General features: G+C 41.8%; 1 protein-coding gene across 1 annotated transcript in view; it reads right to left on the bottom strand.

The window, feature by feature from the left end:
- Window positions 1–21,274, bottom strand: part of usp13 (ubiquitin specific peptidase 13) — a 34,363-nt gene that overhangs the window by 10,728 nt on the left and 2,361 nt on the right. The window contains exons 2-15 of the mRNA XM_071921863.2: window positions 20,328–20,453; window positions 18,001–18,061; window positions 15,916–16,037; window positions 14,336–14,478; window positions 13,388–13,572; window positions 12,653–12,750; window positions 12,296–12,486; window positions 11,337–11,408; window positions 10,375–10,480; window positions 7,690–7,815; window positions 4,333–4,486; window positions 3,237–3,411; window positions 2,983–3,071; window positions 1,924–2,046 (exon numbers count right to left, since the gene is read on the bottom strand). Coding sequence (XP_071777964.2) covers window positions 1,924–2,046; window positions 2,983–3,071; window positions 3,237–3,411; window positions 4,333–4,486; window positions 7,690–7,815; window positions 10,375–10,480; window positions 11,337–11,408; window positions 12,296–12,486; window positions 12,653–12,750; window positions 13,388–13,572; window positions 14,336–14,478; window positions 15,916–16,037; window positions 18,001–18,061; window positions 20,328–20,453 — 1,771 coding nt within the window. The remainder of the gene's footprint in view (window positions 1–1,923; window positions 2,047–2,982; window positions 3,072–3,236; window positions 3,412–4,332; window positions 4,487–7,689; window positions 7,816–10,374; window positions 10,481–11,336; window positions 11,409–12,295; window positions 12,487–12,652; window positions 12,751–13,387; window positions 13,573–14,335; window positions 14,479–15,915; window positions 16,038–18,000; window positions 18,062–20,327; window positions 20,454–21,274) is intronic.

The following is a 21,274-nucleotide window of genomic DNA, read 5'->3' as shown; positions in this document are numbered from 1 at the left end:
GCTCTGAGGTAAGTCAACAAGGGACAGGTTCCAATCTCAGGAAGCGTACTTACAAAGAAACACACATATTTTCACACATCCATTCATATAGTCCTCTGAAAAGAGATGGCTGAATGGTTTGCTGCTGTCAGAGGTAGATATGCGATGCTGCCTAAGCAAGGTTGCTGCAGCTCAAAGAAAGGGCCTTTTTAATGTGTGAGGTGCTGTACAGAGTCCTAAGAAGACACTGAAGCAGTGACCTTGCACTCTTCCCAGGAGCCAATTTAGTGTGTTCAGGGCTCTGAGATAGCAGGCACAGCACACAGCGTTCAATGCTAAAATATGAAGGAGTGCACAGACAAACATCTTCAAATTTCCGTTTTGTCCTCTGAATTCGAGTAGTTTCCCGTCCTAAGAGGCAACAACATTGTAAAGCTCCGAGAAAGACCCAGCTGTGTCTCTATACAGAACACAGTACAGAACACTTTGTGCCTTGCGCTTCCTAAAATATTAAGGGGTACACCAATAACGTGATGTAGCTGAACTTCTCAAACAACGGAGGGGAGTCGGAGGAATAGGAATTACGATGACAGACAGAGGAGAGAGAGAGAGAGAGAGAGAGAGAGAGACAAAGAGAGACAAAGAGAGACAAAGAGAGAAAAAGAGAGAAGGGGGAGACGCTGCCAAGAAGTCTTGGCAGCTGGAACGAGAGGCAGACAGAAATACTCAGCCACACTGTAGTTAATACTGAGAATATCACCAATCAACCAGCTGTATCCTTTAGGCAACAAAGTGCGTAGAAAGGTAACATCAATACTGGTTGTGTTCCAAAATCCACTTGGTAGCATATGTTCCAACCACTGGGTTATTCCCAATGCCTAGGGTAGTGTATTACATGGGGACCACATCTAATCAATATAAGTTATTAAGCTTATCCAGACTGTGAAGACGACAACTTTTCAGTAATTGACTGAGCTTGCTCTCCCATGGGAATCCATTCAATAAGCCCTAAAGAGAAAACTTGGGCAGGCTAGAGCAAAATATCAAATATTAGGGAGAATTTCACGGATCATTTGACTCTGTCACAAAAATGTCCTCCACTCTTGAAGCGGATGTTAGTGAGCTACTATGGGACAACACATTTGGGTTACTTTTCAGAGCAACATATATTAATAGCAACATGTGTTGTTATCAGGGTCAGAAATTAACGGGGGGCTTGGGGCAAAATGCCTGTGAAAGTTCATAAAATTCCTTTGAAATTAAAAATGAGGGGGCAAAAAATGCTGCCGATAATTAGGAGGACCATTTTTACATTTCATCCTATTCATATCTTTTTCAAATATTCACGCCTGAATGCAAATACCCCGCAGGCCACCGTAGGTGATTCATGGGAGTCTATGACCAGGGGATTCTCTGCAGAGCCTTCCGGATGAGAAACTACCGAACACGCAGCTGAAACAGCAGGAAATTCTGACACCACGCAGCCAGCAGCAGAAGAAAATACCGACCACACACAAAACATTGAGTCAACAAAAAAATAAAACAATATCATAAAAAACTCTGAAGTGGTTGGGGACAGAGAGAGAAGAGACAGAACAGCACCATGCTCTTCTGTAAGGCCTGCTGCCAGTTTCCAGCAGTAAGAAAATAAATCTTTGTGGTACAAATTGAGTGTTTATTTGCAAATATGCAATGCAAATGTATTATTTCATAGTTTAACAAAATTGCCCCTGAAAACGACCAAAATGCTCCCAAAAATCAGATGAAGAGGGAAAAAATGCCCTCTGAAAAAACCCTGGTTGTTATTAACACATGCTTTGTTGAAAATGAACACAAATGTGTGTGTGGTCCCAAATGTGACACTGTACTTAAGCTGAAATTACCACTAGTTTGGCTCAGATCTAAACCATCACACTCTTGGTGCTGAGTGGATCTGTGCTGTACCTCTGGTGTCTTCAGGTAGGACGATGGGAGGCATGAGGTCCGGCAGCTCCTCCTCGCCCGCCTGCAGCCCGGTGGCCCGCAGCCTGTTCAGGTCCAGGAAGTCTGGGACATCTATGGCCAAGTCTATAGAGGAACACATGGACATAAATAAAAGTCAATACAGGAACACATGGACACATTTCAGGTCAGGTTTAGGGGCAAATGGGCTAATTTTGGGTTTGGACAGAATTTTCAGGGTTTTCTTCAGGTTTGGATTGTGCCATGCATCAGTTACACTTCAGAGTTCACACTGAAGAGGGAAAGGGAATGTACGGGAAAGTGTGACAATATAGCAACTGAGGATTCAAGACCATGAAGTTGCTACCAAAATGGTAATCTCATTCAGGCAGCCTGACTGTTAAGAAGAGTTAAATGTAGTCAGTAGTATGGCATTGGAGATCATGATTTGTGAATGTCAGTTTACCTAAATTACCCATGATGTAGGTAAAGAGTATTGGCTATTTGTCACTAGTGACCTTGCAAAATGATTTAGCTCTAAAGAATCCACAAAAAATGTACAGTTAGATGCAGTTACAGTATGTCCAAACACTTTTTTGTCAGCTGTGAGGTGAAATGCAAGTTTCTTCAATTTAAGACGCTGCAGAAATGTATTTTGAAGTTTTGTGTCCTATTAATAGTTAAACCCCTGCAGCACTTTCCAGGGATGGGTGGGGTGAGGGGTGGGGCAGATGGTGTGTCCAAAAAGCACAGGTGAAGCAATAGATGGGGTAGACAAATATTTGAATCACAGTGTGATGCTGCCCTCTGCTGGGCGTTCACAGAATTAAAACAGTAATAATACTGAGTCACCGCATTCTGAGAAGTTGGTGGGTAATGAAAGACAATCAGTGAACGCTTTTACTTCCTCTTAGATCTCGGCAAAAGCCATATTGCTAATATGACCACAGTCCAATGCGGAAGAATGTAATGAGTTATATGCAATGTACTGAGAAACACTACAACAATGATTCAGCTAACTGTGTATTGTGGGTTTAGTTAGATAGCTCTTCAGTCAGTTACCTAGTTTCTTTGGCACCCAGTCAACCCCAAATGTGAATTTCTTGATCTGCACAACCAGATACTCTGGGAAGGAGGCAAAACGGGACGTCCTGGAGAGAAAGGGACAAACATTTAGAGAAAAAGGAGTCTTCGGAATTTAGAAGAAACTAACAAAACTTTTAAAAAGGCCATTGCTTAGAACTTAAAGGCGTGAGATGATGTACAGACATGCAGGTGTAGAATAGTGCTTGCAGGTGCAGGTGGGCCTTGCTTACTTGATTCCAGCTGACTTGGCCTGCAGCGCTGAGCTCCAGAAATCGGGGACGTTCTCCGGCTCGGTGAAGGCCTGCAGGCAGGCGGTGAAGGGGATCCGGGCCCTCACCGGCTCCGGAGGGGCCCGCATGTTCTCCTCTGCATCCTTCCTCTTGGCCTCGTATGCCAGCAGCTCCTCTGGTAGAATGCAAACATAATGCAATATAATGCAATATAACAAGGGTTAACATCCACAACACGCCATAATATCCAGTAATTTCAAAATTAAAGGTGCTACATGGAGCACCTTTACATCAATAATTACCACATTAATTTTGAGACAGTATAATTACTGTAAACCAAGGCCACCACCACCAGCCTCTACACTGCATTTTACATTGTGTGCCATTGGGCCAAATTTCATGGGAAAGTGTGCCGTTCTTCCAGAGCAAAACAGAGCTAAAACTTTCAGAGTTTCTCACAATAGCAGATGGTGGAATGAATGAAAGGCTGATGGGAAAAATCACTTCCAACATCCTCTGCAGTAAACTGAAAGAGAAACGCCAGAGAGGAGGGACAAGTAGCAACATCCTCTTTGCAACAGGGGTTTATGGGAAATGTGGTCTTAATTTTGAGAAACACTAGCACTAAAAATACCACTGATGTGAGATAGAGGCTGCCAGTCGTCTCCACCATGGTCTCATTTGTTTACAATCATTATAACAAGGTATCACAATTAATTTGACAATGATACATTGATGTTTAAAAATGTAAACCTTTAAATATTGACATTTTTCAACTAATGATTGAAGAGCAATCAGCCAACACACAGTGAGGATAGGATAGGATGCCATGGTGTGTATTAAGTCAAACCAAGACTTTGTAATAAGAATACACTCATTATCATCAAAGTCATATGCAGTTGCTGTTAGACACAGACACCCCCCGACTTCACTATCGATCCAGCACCTCAGGACCCTCCATGCCCTTTCAGATGAGGACCTGCTGATTCTCCCGGGGGCTCATCCCACCTGAGCCAGCTGCTCCGGCCCAACAGCAGCTGTGGCTTCCAGCTGTGGGTGGGGGTGTGTGTGTGTGTGTGTGTGTGGGGTCTTTTACCTCGATTGCTGGCGGCCTCGATGGGGGCCGGCAGCTGGATGAGGTAGTCCACCCGCTGAGCGTAGCGCACCCGGCGGGACTGACAGCACTGAACACGCTCCTCCACCAGGAAGCGGAAGACGTCGCTGGGATTCTCCGAACCCGCGCTGTTCCTCTGGAGAGACAGCAAGAGGGGGTGGGTTTGAATATCAACAATACGGTTAGAACCATATATCAGTTTGATGATATATTGGGCCGATATTGGCCTTATAATAATAATATATTGGAAATCATGGTCCACCACTGATATGATGAAGGTTCCTGAACCTTTGGAACAAGCGGATACAGAATATGTGACATTGTCATACAATATGGAAAAACACATTTCTAACTATGAAGCTACTTAAGGGACAATTTAAGGGGGAAATCAGAGTTCAAGGGGTTAAAGAGCTGCCAAGCCACCTATAACAATCTGATAGCACAGGTTTCAAAGAAGAGTTTTAGCATATCTGGTTTGGGAATCTTAAAGTGAGGAGCAAGACAAAGCTACAGAGAGTGGTGAACACCTGCTCTAAGATTACAGGGGTGTCCCAGCTCAGTCTCTCCGCTCTGTACAACAGACATCTGGTCAGAAAGGCCACCTCCATCCTGGCCGACCCGTCCCACCCCTTGCACCAGGAGTTCCACCTTCTGCCCTCAAGGCGGAGGTACAGGGTCCCCAGGCTCAGGAGCTCCAGAGCTCAAGGCTCCTTCATTCCTAAGGCAATTGCTGCCATCAACCATCAACTATAGTCCACCTTTTATTGTTGCACTTTGCATATTCTACTACTTGCACTTTTTTATACTCATTGCACTTTGCTAACTTGATGTTTGCTATTACTTGCTGTTTATAGTGTTTTTGTTGTTGTTGTATGTACAGTATGTTTCTCCCATGTTTTTTATGCTGCACCAGAATTGCCCTCCGGGGACAATAAAGATTTATTGAATTGAATTGAATTGAATTGAAGCATCCCATGGTGTTACTGCTGTTTCAGAGGTTTTTCCCTGCCGACAAGAATAAAATTTTGGGGTCAACACTGAAAACTTGCAAATGGTCAAAATATAACATGTTGAATATCGGCACAAAATATCGTCTATTCGCAGCTTCAAGTCAAAAATATTGGTATTGGCCTGCAAAAAAACCATATCAGTGAATCTATTAGAATATGTTGGACTCAAGCGACAGATATAAACATGACAGACCTAGGTTTGAAATGCAACTCTATCTACATGCTATTCTTTGCTGTGGTCTATTACACTTGCCTGGCATTACAGCAACGCAACCACTGTTTGACCCAGATCTCTTAATACACTCATTTATAATGCAGACGCAACTCTGCAACTTGGAAAATCGCAAAACAGAAACGGTGCTCCAATTAGCCATATTTCCATAATTGAGTGTGTTACATCTTTTTTTCAGAGCCGCAGGCATTTTAATATCATTAAAAGCCTCCGTGTCATCTCACCGCTTCCGAACAGCAGGGGTCATTGAGGTTTCGGCTGTGTTTATTTGAAGACCATGATGAGGGATGGCAGCACGATTTAACACACCGGCTTGCATGGCGGCCTCTAGGCAGCCCAGCCCGTCTATTCTAAGCGGCTATAGAAATACACAAGTTATAATTTTACTCTGGGCAAGTATTCGAGAAGTTGCTGATGGTGGCTTCAGTCAGGTTCTGTCTATGTCTGGCGAACTAACTCAGCATCTAGATCGCAGACAGCTGTAGATGCCTGCAAGTACACTAAGGGGGGAGAGGGGAAAAAAAAAGATTGAGGGCCTTTTTCAGACAAACCAAGTTCTTGCTCAGGGACTACAGGGTTTTTTCGACGGCTGTGGGGAAAGCGAGGCAGAATCTGGGCGGTTTGTTTTGTTGTTCTCAACGACACGAAGCGGCGGGTCCGAGTCTGAGCGCGTCCGCTGAGGCTGAGGCAGAATAGGAAGCATTATCTGGCCTCCCTGTGTAACAGATAGGGGTGAGCTATATATAACCCGGTTGAGAAAGTCACTTCAGAGCACCAGTGTGTGTCTACCAAACCGAGGAGACAGTGTGCTGTCTTTCGTCGAAAACAGTCCCCCCCCCCCCGCCCCCTGCTCATGTGTGTCAGGGGTCGGACACAACCCAGCCATTTTGTGAAACAGTTTTGAATCTATAGTGGCCAATCAAGAGAAGACTACCGCTTATCCAGCTAGGCAATTTTTGTTAAGGTGCTGGATAATAACAAAACAAGAGGAGATACCTGCAAACTTAAGTCAGTGCAGTGTTCCACTTTAATTTGGAAGCTAAGCTTTCAGTCAAGGGACTTTCATCAGAGCATACAGCCAGAATTTATAGGGTCGTAAATTTAAGGGGAACCAGTTTTTTTGGCAGCCTCTCTTCCTGTTGTGTGTTTATAGTATTCATTTACTTTACATTATCTCCCAGTGAACACCACTTGATGGGAACTGTTGAAGATCATTCAAATGTAGCCAGATGTTCACATGCACATGTAAATAATTTAATTCCAAAACTTGATATATCCATTTTGTAAAAGATCTGCTAATTAAAACTCAGTCCATATTTTATAAAACACACGAGTAAATGTCATTTTTTTTCAAATGGCATTTATCTCGTTTTCAGAATAAAACGGATACAAATGTATACAGGATATGAGTATCATGTGCACTACTGTTGCAAATCACATCAATAAATTAAAAGCATTGAACTTCTAATTTATGCCAATCAATTTTCTCATTGATAGAAGTTGATTTTATGATTGTGTAAGACTGATCTTACATTTATCACACTATGTAGGCTGATCTAAGAAAAATAATGTTTTTAGATTACTAACCTAATAGCCTGCAGTCATTTATTCACCCTGCCTCACCCTGCTAGAACACTTGAAGGTTTTGGCAACATAATGTAGTGAACAAATCCTGACACCAACTCCAAATAATAGTTTGGTGACTCAAACACTTACCTAAGCTGCAAACATTTTGCCCCTGAACACAACCAGTCCAAATCAACTCATGATACAACAAAACAACACAGTTACTGATATCCAAAGTCTAGTCATTGGCATATCACAGACATTGCAGTGACATATATTTTCTAGCTCAACACAAAATGGATCAACCAAATCAGTGTAAGTCTGTACATGTCAAAGTCTAATCCTCAAATATTGTTCCTTGGGTATGAATGGTTTTCTCATGATGTTACATGTGTACCGATATGGCTCCTCAACATAAACACAGCTCACTGGCTGTAGCTTTTGTTCAATTACAATCACCTGTCGTTCACTTATAAAGATTCTTGTTTAATAATGTGAAAGAAATACTTTGACTTGGCAGGCTCCACTCACCTCCACCAGGTTGATGATGTGCAGGAGAAACTCGTGGGCGTCTTGCTGTCTGTTAGAGGAAAACTCGGGGTGGCCTTTGCTGACCAGAGACTTGAACATCCTGGGAGAGACGCCCTTCTGCTGGTGCTGGAACGAGAACATTGGGCGTCACACACACTCACTGTGCATGACCAATCACCTGTCTCAGAGGGAAGTATAAGACAAAACAAACCACCAGTGAATATTACAAACTGATAGTGGTACCCGGTGTCTGGCCAATACCAGGCTAAACAGGGTCTCTGTATCGGAGAATACTAAAATCCAATATGAAGAGCTGCGTGTAATGTGTCAGAAATCCATGAGGAGTGACTTGAAGCGTCTTCTGAAGGGTCTTAGATCCCCTGAATGGATAAAATGGATTACATCTCAACCATTTTATCCAATGATCCCAAAATTAACGGTTCAAGCCTATGCTGTCGAGTAAAAGTAATGGATCAGAACTTGGCCGATACTTAAAGTTTAGTACCCAGAAATGGTATCTGCAATGAAAAAGTGTTATCAGTGCATCCCCTGGAAATATGGCTGCTATGAGTATAGCTGCAACTGGAGTTTTCATTAAAAAGATGCAAAGCCTTCTGGTTTTATTGGTTCTTAAAGGGCTTGGAGGGAGGAGAACAAATCTCGTCAGGTTTAGCTGTCTGCCTGGTGAGGAACATTGCAGTGCTCAAGGTTGAATATTTAAGGGAAGGGAAGGGAATAAAAAATATCCCGAGTAGCTCTCTTCTTTTATGAGTGCCCATCACATGCTGCACTGACGGCATCAGCCACCTCTTAAAGTTGCCTAAAGTCAATATATAAAAACAACACTAGCAAAGACAACAAACTTTCATGCTCCAAAAGTTTCCTCTCCAAACACGAGCAGTCTTCATGCTAGCCTGAGGGTCTTTACATTGGCAGTCTGTGATTGCAAAAGGAGTTTCTGTGCTGTAAAAATGTGATTGCAAATCCAACTTAAAGGATAAGGCTGGTGTTTTTTTAATGCATTGCTTACCGTCAACAAATCCTATGAAAATAACAAAATCAACAATGCATTTGCTCTACTCCCGTTACTTTCTGACTTCCCACGTACCGTTTTTAGCCGTCAACCCGGAAGTCATTGGCTCCAATTGTAAGCTAAAAACCTTGAAAAACAGCTCACAAAGACATAGTTTCAATTTTAAAAATCGCTAACTGTTACCACGAAAAGTCACGCCGGGGACTATTTTCGGAGCTACGGAACTACTTTCCTGAGATCGCAAACGTGTTTACAGCCGGCTTATTAAGTTGTTTGAGGAAAAAGTCGGCTGGCCCGGTGCATCGTGATGATGAAATATGTTGCCCAGAGCAACGGCATGGCTCTTTGATGTGTTTTTAACCATTTTTTTAATACAATGGATTTCTGTGGCTGCTGGGACATGGCTGCATTGGGCACCGGCTACATGGACGAGACTTGTTGGCAATAATTTTTACATCATTATTCTCATTTTCATTGAAAAATGTATTAAAATGATTATGGTGTGATTTTTGCGGGGATCTGTACCAAACAAAGATATTTTCTTAAGTCTGTAGAATATGATGTGTAGGCCAGGACATCTCTGCAGCACGACAATATTTAATTTAAAATGGTATTTTGACACACATTTCGCCTTTAATAAATATTGCACCTCCTGCGATTTGAAAATTGCAGTAGGCCATATTGCGATTTCGATAAAATTTCGATTAATTGTTCAGCCCTACTTCAAATACTTCAAATCCACATGAATGAAAAATATGTAATGTTGCCTTGGTACAAACTGAACACAGTATGCCGACACAAGCCCCACTCCACTACATCCTGCCGTGCAATGTTCCACCCAGCTGTCAATATGTGTCCAAACCTGACTCCGCCCTCACATATGGAGGAAGTGCAGGATCACAGCTCGGCCCTATCAATTACCGAGGCTGGTAAGGCCTAAAGGAAGCCTGGGGCTTATAGACCAGGGGCTGGGGCCCATTAGGCTTTAATGGCTTTGCTCTTCTAATTTCCTGGCAGTTGTGCATTATGTGGTTGGAAAGGCCATGATTTCACATCGTGCCCATTCAAATTAGTGAAGCAAAATACATGAGGAAATGTCAGAAAAACAAATCCATCAATTGTCTGTGAAGGAAATTAAGAGAGGACAGGAAGTAATGTAGGGCATACAGTTATCAACTACAGATAACATGAAATGTTTTCTTGCAGCAAAATAAAGCAGTGATGTGGGGCATGAGAGCAAAACACACTATTAGAGCTGTGACTAGTTGTGTTCAAAAGCAGTCTGAGCAGTACATTTGGGACCGCAGCCAACAGCTATTTTAAGACTAATTGAAAAAGGTCAGAGCATAATAAAGTTTGACAATGTGTCTTAAAATCACATTTTCCTTTGTTTCTATCAACTCATCTGCAGCTATCACAACAATGAAAAGGTATGCATACTAAAATGTATTAATAACACAGATGAATTCTGAAAAGACTTAGAATAGCATTTGGACTTGGGGAAAACTGCAAACCAGCAGGCTAAAACTCTTCAACTCTGTCTTAACAACCCCAAACAGTTTGCTTCATCAAGTCAACAAGACTAATGTTGCTACCACTCAGTATTCACATGCTTCCGTCGGTTATGGACCCAGATTGGGAGCTGGACATACCCAGTCTAATACCTTGTATTCTTCTTTCATCACCTGTTCAATGAGCTCAGATTTCATGGGTGGTTTGGAGAACTGGCCTGAGAGCAGTCCGTAACCCAGTTTAGCCCTGCCGGACAGAGGGAAAGCGTAAACATTAGAACACAAAGTCAGTCTCAGTTTTGTTTCGGTCTTGTGATTTCTGTCCTTTTTTCCCCTGCTTTTCTTGGATATGAACAATTACACCGCCGCCCTAAACAGGCACCCTATTTCCAAAGAAAACACCATGGATGACATCAAAGTGCCTTCACTCGTCAGAGCAAACATTTCAGAATTTACCAGTCAAATATCATTCAGTCGCATTCCCGTTGTACATGCTTGTCCAAGAGCAAACGTATTCGATCTTTCATCTTATAATCAACTACTTGATTAGTGGTGACAGGCTCTATCCAATAAGAATAGTGAAAGTTATAAACATGTTTGTCTGGCAGCGAGCCTCGGTACATGAGAACACTCTGCGGCTTAACAACTGATATTCATTACCTGCCTAGCTAAGACCCGACTTACCTTTCATCTTGGCCTCAGCATCGTTCTCAACATGCTCACATTGCAGCTGACAGATGTGACTGAACTGCCTGACTGGCTTCTAGTGACATGTTGGCTTCCATGACAAAATATTTACCAGAAAATTACTGGGGGAAAAAACGGTTTTAACCCAATACAAGCTGCATTATTTGTTGGCTTCACTGAAATTCATATACAAAACCTAATTTTGGCCCGCTTTTATATGACAACACATTTATTACTAAAGCTGTACTGTCCTTTCATAGTCATTCAAAAGTGTATTCATAATAAAATGCACATCTGCAGTATTTACTCATAAAATATCTCAATATCTCAATTTTTCATACGTGACAGTCGTTGGAAAGGACCATCACATGTTTGCGTATTACAACATCACATTATGTAACGTTGGAATCACTTACATTTGTGTGGCAAAGTCCTGGCTGGGGTCGAGGGGCGAATAGTCGTATATCCTCTGAAGATTGCCCACATACCTAGAGAGCCAAACACATGTCAACCGCTCACCTCAGACGGAGCACATGGGACGCCACACGGAAACACAAGACCCACGGAAAAACACGTGGCGCTGCTGAGAAGATACTACCACCTTCAGCTGGTGATGTTATTACATGTGAAAGTGAAATATTTCAATGGCACAAAATCAGTTTTCTATGCATCGATTTAGTGTTACACTATGCATTAAGTTCCACATTTATCCAGAGCTACTTACAATTCATGCAAAAGCAGAAGAAGCTTAAATTCACAGATCACCATCATTACAGAAACACAGTACTCGTGTTTTTTTCCAAGGTTTTTACCCAATGAGAACATGCCTGGATATCTTCCCCTTCCATAACTCTAATAAAGAACAAATCGAAGCTGGAACACCGACTATTGCAATTTAAAATTTCCCCATTTGGCAATTGACAATCTCAAGTAGCTGCATTATTTTGCTTAAAGGGAAATGCATTTCAGTCCGCTCCCTAAGCAAGGTATTTTGGTGCTTTGCAGCCTGCAAATCACACTGCATGTTGGAGAAAATCGTAATCTTTTCATTGAAGTGCTACAAATGAAATTATGTAGAAAAAGCTGTGTCCTTGTGTAAGGCAATTCATATCGCAATCACAATATTCAGAGGGGGAAAACATTACAAAATACATATACATATACAAAATATACGTATTTTATTGTATTCCTTTTTTTAGATGGTGTTCTTTTTCCATTTTTAAGTCCTTTATCTCATATGATGTTTTATTTATTTTTTTTACTCTTTTTCTTGTTGTAAAGCACTTTGTAACTAAGTTTTGAAAAGAAAATAAAGTTTATTATTATTAATATTATGCTTTCCATCTAGCGAAGCCTCACTGCAGCTTGTACTCACATCCTCTGGAACTCTGGGATGCTGAAGAGGACCTGCATTACCGTTCCCAGGTAGCAGCTGTTGCCCAGGTTTTTCATGCCTGTGTAACCGGAGCCGTACACCGCCTTCAGCTTCATACCCGCCTCCTGGATCACCTCCCACTCGCTGACCCGCGGCCGGGCGTTGTTGTCCGTGTGGTGGCCGTTCTCTGTCTGGAGGGGGAGAGAGGAGAGCTGGGTGTGAAGACTTTATGGTAGAGGCCTTGGTTGTCCATCAAGATGCCGTTAACTGTTGTTTTAGTTTGGTATTTACAAACAGATATATTATGTGATATTAAAGCAGCTTATTGATAAATCCTGCACAGACACGTCAACTTACTCTTTGCTGCATCTGTAGCATGTCTATTCCAAAGTGTGATAAATGTTCTGATATATGGGGGTCCAGCACAGCTTCTTCCTCCTCAAACGAATAGACATCTGAGGGAAAGTCAAACCAAAACACCAGTTAGCCACATGTTTAAGCTGATTTAAAGAGTGAGAGTTGAACCGGACTGAGAGTTAAACATGATAACATTTTCTTGTCAGCCAGTCCACCATAACATATTCCAGAAATTGAATTTACAGCCAATTAAGTCAAAACCGCTGCTACATAAATTTTGCAGTTCATAAAAACTTAAGAATCACTATTTATACCTTCTTAAAATCATGAAAGATTATCTTAGCTAAATGGCATCCGAAATAGTGGAAGTAATAGTGAAACATTACCAAAATGTGACAAATTACAGCAACAATTCCTCTCTTAAAAGTGGATTTTCAGATGTGAAATTAAGAGGAACCTTGCCAAAACTTTACTTTGTGTTTGTAAAACCACAACACTCTGAAGGAAACTGATCCACAATCTCAATCTCTGTCAAATCTCTTTACTGGAGAAAACAGTACTGATACAATTCAATTCACAGTTGCTGACAGTGTTATCACCACTTTTTCTTTTGAATCCCTCATCTTCACATCCCTACATATATCTAGAATATCAATCTTAACACCGTTTTGTAGCTCTGATTCTGTACTTGTGAAACAATAGGGGAAAAAAAGTAACGGGTCATCTGCGGCAGACCTGCTCCATCTGGGGTGATGGTGTCCAGTTTGACAGCCAGGGGGAAGTTGGTCTCTCTGTAGTGCTCCAGCGCGTGGCCGTTGCCTCCGCTCCCGTCAAAGAACCATTTCCCGCAGAGCACCGCTCCGTCTGTCAGGTTCAGCCACAGGTTCTCTCTCATCTCGCACTTCTGACACTTCCAGCCGCTGCCAGCAGAGAGACACACACTCTTATGATTGTCATTTCATTTATTTTTTTTAATCATCCAATCATGCCAGGACTCACTGAGTGACAAAAATTGGATTTTGCTCACAACCCAGGTGTGGAAGTGGTCAGACTTGCATTTTGATTGGAATTCTACAGAGTCTAGATAGAAAATGTAAAGAGCAGGAAAACGCATCCAAACACACAAAATAGAGTATATTTCAAACAAATTTTTAAAACATTTTCATGGCTTTGAAATTAAATGTTTTAACATATTAGTGTAGTTAAATATCCAAAGCATGGCACTAATACTGCCAGGGATAGGAATTCAATCCCCTCTGTGATTGAATTGAACCGAACCCATGATAATGTTCATGCACTTATGGCACTGAATGGTGCTTTAGATAAATGGATATACAGTATTATATCAGAAGTAAAGCTTATTTACCACTTTTGGCTGATTAAGTTTTTTTTTGTAACTTCATTTAAGGAACTCTTTTTCCTTCAAAGTACTGTTGAGTGCTTGCTCATCCCAATCATGATAATGAAGATATGCTTTCAGTAATCAGGGTATATCAGAAAGGTTAACCCAAGTGCTGAGTGAAAGAAGTTAGAAAGAAAGAAGGTGATAATGTTGCAATCTTTCCTTTTGTTGCAGCTCCTCCAACAGAGGAATGTTCCTTGAAAACACTGTTAACCGCTGACCAAGCAGTCCAGGCTCGCATGGTGTCGTACCAGAGTGGTGTGGCTTGTGTCCTACAGTACCTGGGTGGGATCCTGACCCCGTTGTCCTGCTGTCTGAGGCTCCTGGCATGTCTGGACACCTGGATCTCCTCCTCCCACGATTCAGGATCCTGCTTCTTGTAGGCCGACGGTGCGTTGAGCACTGCGTCGCAGGCTATAGTCACCTGGACGCAGAGACAGAAATCAACTGCATTAAGTGTGGATCAAGTCATGCTGAAAATATATCATCAGTGTCTTGTATCTCAAAGAAAACACAATTTTTCAGGGATTAAGAAAACTGGTTGAATTGACCATTAATATCAGTGTATTTTCCACATTTTAGAATATATTTTCACAAGCTTGGAACGGCTATGGGAGCATAACATTTTTATACACATAAATGTCATCTGTAAATGAAAAAGGGCAAAACTGGAGGTATGAGGTTCATGCAGGACACCGATAATATGAAGCTGTACGACATGAGCGACTGATCTGGCGTAAGAGGAGAGGGCGGCATTCGGTAAAATAGCAACATTTCTACCTTGCCAGAACTCCAGAAGCAAGCAGAATAACCATGCATGACATTTTCAGATAAATCACCAAATCTAGCGTCACTCCTCCAGCACCAGGTGTTTCCCAGGAGATGTGCAATAAATTATGCAGAACAGCACAATTTGTACATCGACACAACATGAAATTATGCATGCATAAAATAACTTCAACAAACAAAAAACCACAGCATGCCAAAAAGAAGCGTCATACTGTAGAAGTGCGTACTGCGCTACTAAAGCCAAGAGTGAAGACAGTCTTCTCTTACGCACCAAAACACTGAACTCCATGCAAGCACTACAATATAGAGCCAGAAGTGATACTTATAAGCGCACCAGTGTTTCCCCCAGAATTAGTTTTCTTGGCAGGGTGGAAAAGCCTCTGAAACAGCATTTAGACGGTGGGAAACTACAATTCTCCATCGAAACGGATACAAATGAAATAGTTTTAGGTGGGCTGATATGGACGTATATTTCCATCAAAACTCAAGATTGAGAAATGGTTGAATGGCGAAAAACAAATCTGAAAACCCAAAGTCAATTCTGTAAATCTATATACAGGATTGCAACTTGTGTTTTGCAGGTACAATCCTCAGGAAAAACTACAACAGGAAGTAGTCATAACTGGAAAGGAAAATGCTGGGATTTAAAAAAAAAAAAAGAATGGGATGTAAAAACAGAATCTGTAAACGTATAAACGGAGATGCAAAATGAGAAGTGAAGGCATAAATAGTCACTCGTAGTCGGAAGTTAAGGATTTCATTTGTAAACCACGGGTTACATTCTGGTTTATAGATTTACAGAACTGACTTTGGGTTTTCAGATTCGTTTTGAACCATTTCACAACCTTGGGTTTACGTACAATTTGTTTTAATGGAAATATACTTCCATAGACCGACAGCTCCTGAAGGTAGGGGTGACCCGACCCACCTAATCATTGGGAGGGGAAACTCTGATGTGCATCTCAGTTAAACCTAAACAAATGAAATTCAGTATCAGGGGAATCACTGATGTGCACCTTCCCTCCAACATGCATGGAAACACACGGAGCCTGTGCAGCACCAACTCACTGACCAGCGCAGGCAACTCCTCAATATTTGGTAAGGGGATCTCGTAGTGGTCTGGGAATATGACGAGCTTGGCCTCATCCTCATACTCATAGTCCTCGCCATTAAAATCACGGTTTAGCTCTAAATCTAAAGGGAGGAAGCACACATTCATTCAGTTGCCGTTAGACAGGGACTGATGCTGAAAACACCACTGACTGACATTGTTCCTGTCACTCAACGTCAAGGCAAGAAATTAACATGTTACAGCCACCGTTTTATGTACTTTTGTTTGTTTGCTTGTTTTGAGCATGTAGTGAATGATATTTTGTCCAAAATAAACGTTATCAAAATAATAAAAATGCCATGTTCTGTTGTTAAGGCTCTTTTCTGAAGATGCAGCAACACATTTCCTCTTGGGTGGCAGAGGGGTCGAACAGTCCTTCAATCCTTTTCCAACTGGGGAGTGTTTGACTTTGTTCACCTCTGATAAATATTATATTATTTTATGCTATTTTCTGTTACTTTATTCAATATCACATCAGTCTTAATGATTCAGTGAATACAAAGATGAATCCTTGAACAACAAAAACACGCAGTGACATCTTCCTATATTATATTTTGAGAGGATGGCATCATGAGACGTTGGTGATGCCCTCACTGGAAAACATGATTTACATTTATATTTAAAGCAATTAGCTCACACTCTTATCAAGCTTACAATGAGTCAGTAGGTAAGGATTTAGCGTGTTGCTCAAGGAAACTTCGACAAGACACACTAGCTGTTGCAGGGTTTGAACCTGTGACCTTACAGGTTCAGGACGTCCTACCTATGACCCGTATTATTGTATAAGCTTTGGATAAGAGTGTCACATGAGATAAGGGTGGGACGTTACATGTTAACTGAATGCATATTGCAAGATTTCGTCCAACAAAGCGCTGTTCATTATAGATCACAAATTTAAACAAAATTATCAAAACGATATCAAACTTGGCCGAAGCCGATGTAGATTATCAAAGTTGACGGTTCATTACAGCCTTCTCTTGATTTACTCTCCATATACAGTTGTCCGTTCTTCACCCCAGCCTAAAGTTGTGTAATGACTCATGAGAAACAGGATCAGAGGTTATCCGTTCGGCAAGCCCCGCCGGCATTGTTGTTGTGCCCGCTGGTTTCATGGTAACATCTGAGGTGAGCGGCTGGCTGGCTGATTAGATCATCGGACTGGTATGGAGACGGCCGCAGATTCATACATGTCTGCAGTCGTATCAACGCTAATAGGAGATGATGCAGAGAAAGGGGAGGGGCGATCCAAAATGGACGTCAGCAAGAACCGTCCTGTCCAGAGATGGCCTTCTTGAAAAGCTGTGTCACACCCAAATCAGAGACACTGAGTCAGAGAGGGTTGACCTAATGTACAGCCTATTAAATGCTCAGCGATAGCAAAACAGGAACATCAATTACGTAGAGGTTGAATGGAAGGAATTCCTCCACCGCCAGGCGAGCAGTGAGGGAGGGGGAGACAGAGGGAGAGAGACACCTGGTCGTCCCTGAGCAGCGTCATGGCTGCCAGCGGTAGAAGTGTGTCAGACTGAGAGCGAGGTTGACGGGCGGCGGCAGCTGAGAGGCCGGCGAAGAACTGTAAACCAACCGCCCCCCCACCCTTCCCTCCCCAAGCAGGAGGGGAGTAGGCCAGGCTGCGCATGTGGCACTTTGGATTTAGAACAGTTACCAACCGCATATACAAATAAATGGGCTATATTTAGAGCACAGGAGGGGGAGGAGGGGTCTCGACACGGGAAATATCTGTTGCTTTGGGTAAAGACAGGCTGGAGGGGCAGCTGGCGGGTCATGGCAGTCTAACAGAAACAATAACACAAGGTTGTAATGGATGAGATTCGCTCGGCTATGACAGGAAACATGTTCAACCTAATGCCATAACACCTACTCTATGCAAAAACTGTATATTGCATCCAGAGCTGCACTTATAATTTTTTTTTAAATCACCAATGGGTTTAAATTTGATGGGAACAATAATGGAAAGAGGGTTGATTGAGCAATGAGGGGTTCAGTCCTGCCTCTAACTGACAGGCTGGAGCAAAACAAACTTACCTAGAAACACTTTTCCGTTTCTTCTTCTGGGGATGGCGCCTCCTGCAGCACCTGTGGCTTTCTGTAGGAAACAGGGAGGAACAGAGAGTTTAAATGAGATGAAAGAATCCTCATCACAGTTAACACCTTAGAAAAATATCTTTGCAAAATGCTGAAAAATGCCATGATTACTTTAACGGAAGGTGCTGATGGTTGTCATTTTGTTAGAAATAGATGCTAGATGTTCTGGTTGCCAGGTCAGGTTACAAGGCAAGGGGAAATCCCCCTACCATAGCATGGTCAAAAGTAAAGAGCCAGTGATAAAACTAATTCATGGTGCACAGTGGATCTGTGGACTGGGACAGATGCCATGTACAGTACATTGAGCATTGTGTATTTCGGGCTGGTTTGTCTGTATTCTCTGTTCTTCCTGTATTTGCTTTTTCTCTACACTACATACTGTCCAGTGTTGCAGGAACACAAAAAGAAATATTATTTTCCAGACTGATAGATAAACAGTCAAGTCTGCCATTAAAAGGTGATTGATTGATCATCAATAGCTTCAGCCTTGACAACTGGGTGCATCAACAAATGTGAAGCACTTTGTCAATCCACCATAGAACGTGAATCTGCCAAATCACCGGCTGGCGGCAAAACAACCCAGTGCCACCGACTGGTTTCCCTCCGGTCTAATCAAGTTCAGGTGACTGACTGCCCATCAACTGTTCACCAGGCTGGGAGGAAGACACAGCGGATAGACAGACAGAAAGACAGAGAGAGAGAGAGAATGCTGACACACTCTAGCCCAAGTGGACTCATGGGAAAAAACAGCAGACACAGGAGCCGGCAGAATGCGAGCAGCTGTTTCTGGCCAGATCCAGGCATGGAAATAGCAGCTCTTTACAGAGCGGAGCTTATCTGGGGGCAATTAGAGCCAGCGAGGAAACACGGCAGCAGCTAAGACCTTTGTTGTTCACCGTCAACCTGTAATGGGGGCTGCTGGGCCCAGGTGTAACTGATTTGCGCACATAGAAAAATCTTTGTTTGTTCTGTTGAGTGTGAAGCACATTATTATACTTAGATAAGCAGATTCTGGTATTTAACATCTTACTGCTGCTGTTGCATTCACTACAATCTAAGTTTTGTTTTCAGGATTTAACAGAAGTTATCATTTGATGTTGAGTAGTAGCTTCTATATAGCTACAAAAAGAACGGTGCGTGAATTCATAATTGTAATATGGGGAGCAAAAAAACATGCAGCTACATGCTACTTGATTACACGGCGGAAAACATTAAGTATTGCCCCAAAACACTGGATAAGGTCTCTATCTGAAAGTCAGATGTGATGAAGAGGTCAAAAGAAGTTCAAAATGTTCCTCTTTATCGCATGTGATTCACTGAAAGCCAGTCTGTGTGTAATGGTCAAAGATGACTGGGCATTCGAGATGTAACTATATCCTGGACACATAATGTAATTTGATATAATCCTCGGTTCAAAATGATACCATCATGATGTCCACAATTCAGGCCACTGGGTGGACCTTTTTATCCGAAGCACCTTACAGTATCATGATTGCACTCATTTGCACCTGTGGGAATTTAACCTCTAATCCCGACAGTTTTAATGCCATCCTCTACTAATTGAGCTGCACAGGACCAATGCAGTTGAAATTAAAATAAAGTTGCCAATATGAAACAAGTGGCTCTGTAATCTGTGTAATTAACTTAAGAGGGACACTGTGTTGTAGCAATAAACTAATGTTATATCACATAATATCAATAATGATAACACAGCAGTATCACACTTCTCAACTCCACAGTGGCTCGTTACTTTTTCACATCATATATTGCACTTTTGTGAAATATGTGATAATATTTTTGTTCACGCCTACAATCCACATCAGCCATAAATGAAACCACAGTTTCTCACAACTTTCATTAGCATATGAGACATTTATTGCAAATTATCCGGGTTCAGCTGCCGTTCACTTGGGCCCCCTAGGCCCTTCAGTATCATCTTTTAAATCGCTTAGCAAAAACACAGTTTTACATTTGACATGCTCATACATAATTTGGTTTTATCAATTTTATTGTGGTTGTATTCTTATGTAACCCTGTGTTTGATTCATGTCTATCATTTTATTGTCTTTATTGTCTCTTATTGTCTTCTATTCATTATTGGTTTGTTGTTTGTGAAGCACATTGTAAATATGTTTTCAAATGTGCTATGTAAACAAAAGTTATTATTCTCTCTTATTGTTATTACTACTACTACTACTACTACTACTACAGTCCAGTTAAAACGATGCTAACCCCCAGTCAAACGCAGTGCACTCAGAAAGCCTTACCTCTTTGACGTGTCGTTTGAGGTGCATGTAAACACTCTGTCCTGTTTTGCGGTAATGTCTCTCCACATGTTCTCTTCCAAAGCCCAAGAATGTGTTCATACACACATACAGGCCTCCCTCAGACTCCTGCACACAGAAACAAACAGCAGTGAACAGCAGAACGAGATGAACAACCCTCAACCCTCAAGGAAAAACCTTGGAAATTTAGCATTACGCAGACAGTGTACTATCTGTAACAAGTTCTATGTCGTGGAATCGACATGTTCTCTCATTATCATTATGAAGCCCAATGTAAAAAACTTTCAAGGAACACACATCTACAGTAGCTGAGAGGCAGGCTTATATTTGTTTACAGCGTATGGATCCACACGAAGGTATGCCTTTTTACAATACCACTGACAATAATATATATTTTGAATCTAGTAGAAATTGCTACATTATAGCTGTATCATAAGTAGTTTACAATGGAAATAGGATGAGTGTAAACCAAAGCAATGTCATGACAATCTGATTACAAAAAAGATGTAACATCACAGTTTAATTTTCAGTGGATGGATTAATGTTAAATAAGAAAAGTATTGTGAGTATTTGGGGCATATTGCCCAGCCTTGGTAGGTAAAATTGAACACTGCATGCAGGAAGTGCAAGTAAGGGTGAGGTGGCAATGATTCAGCAGGTGCGCTCTCAAGAAGACTGTTATACTGTATGTGTTTAGAATGAAATGCATCAATAAGTCTGGATTGATAGGGCTTTGTTGTTTATAGTCCATTGATCTTAAACACTCAGTATTGCATCTTGTCAGAGGGCCAAAGATGTGTTAACAGCACCCTTACACATGCACACAGAAATATTTTCCTTTATCAAAAGGCCTGCTAGTAACTGAATAGCCTGGTTTCTAGTAAAAAGCCACAAAGTCATAGCTAAGGTTTACTGATTATTTATGCCAC

This window comes from Centroberyx gerrardi, chromosome 9 (genome assembly GCF_048128805.1).
Source record: "Centroberyx gerrardi isolate f3 chromosome 9, fCenGer3.hap1.cur.20231027, whole genome shotgun sequence".
NCBI lineage: Eukaryota > Metazoa > Chordata > Actinopteri > Beryciformes > Berycidae > Centroberyx > Centroberyx gerrardi.
Note: the sequence above shows the minus strand (reverse complement) of the source record. Positions and strands in the feature narration are given on the sequence as shown.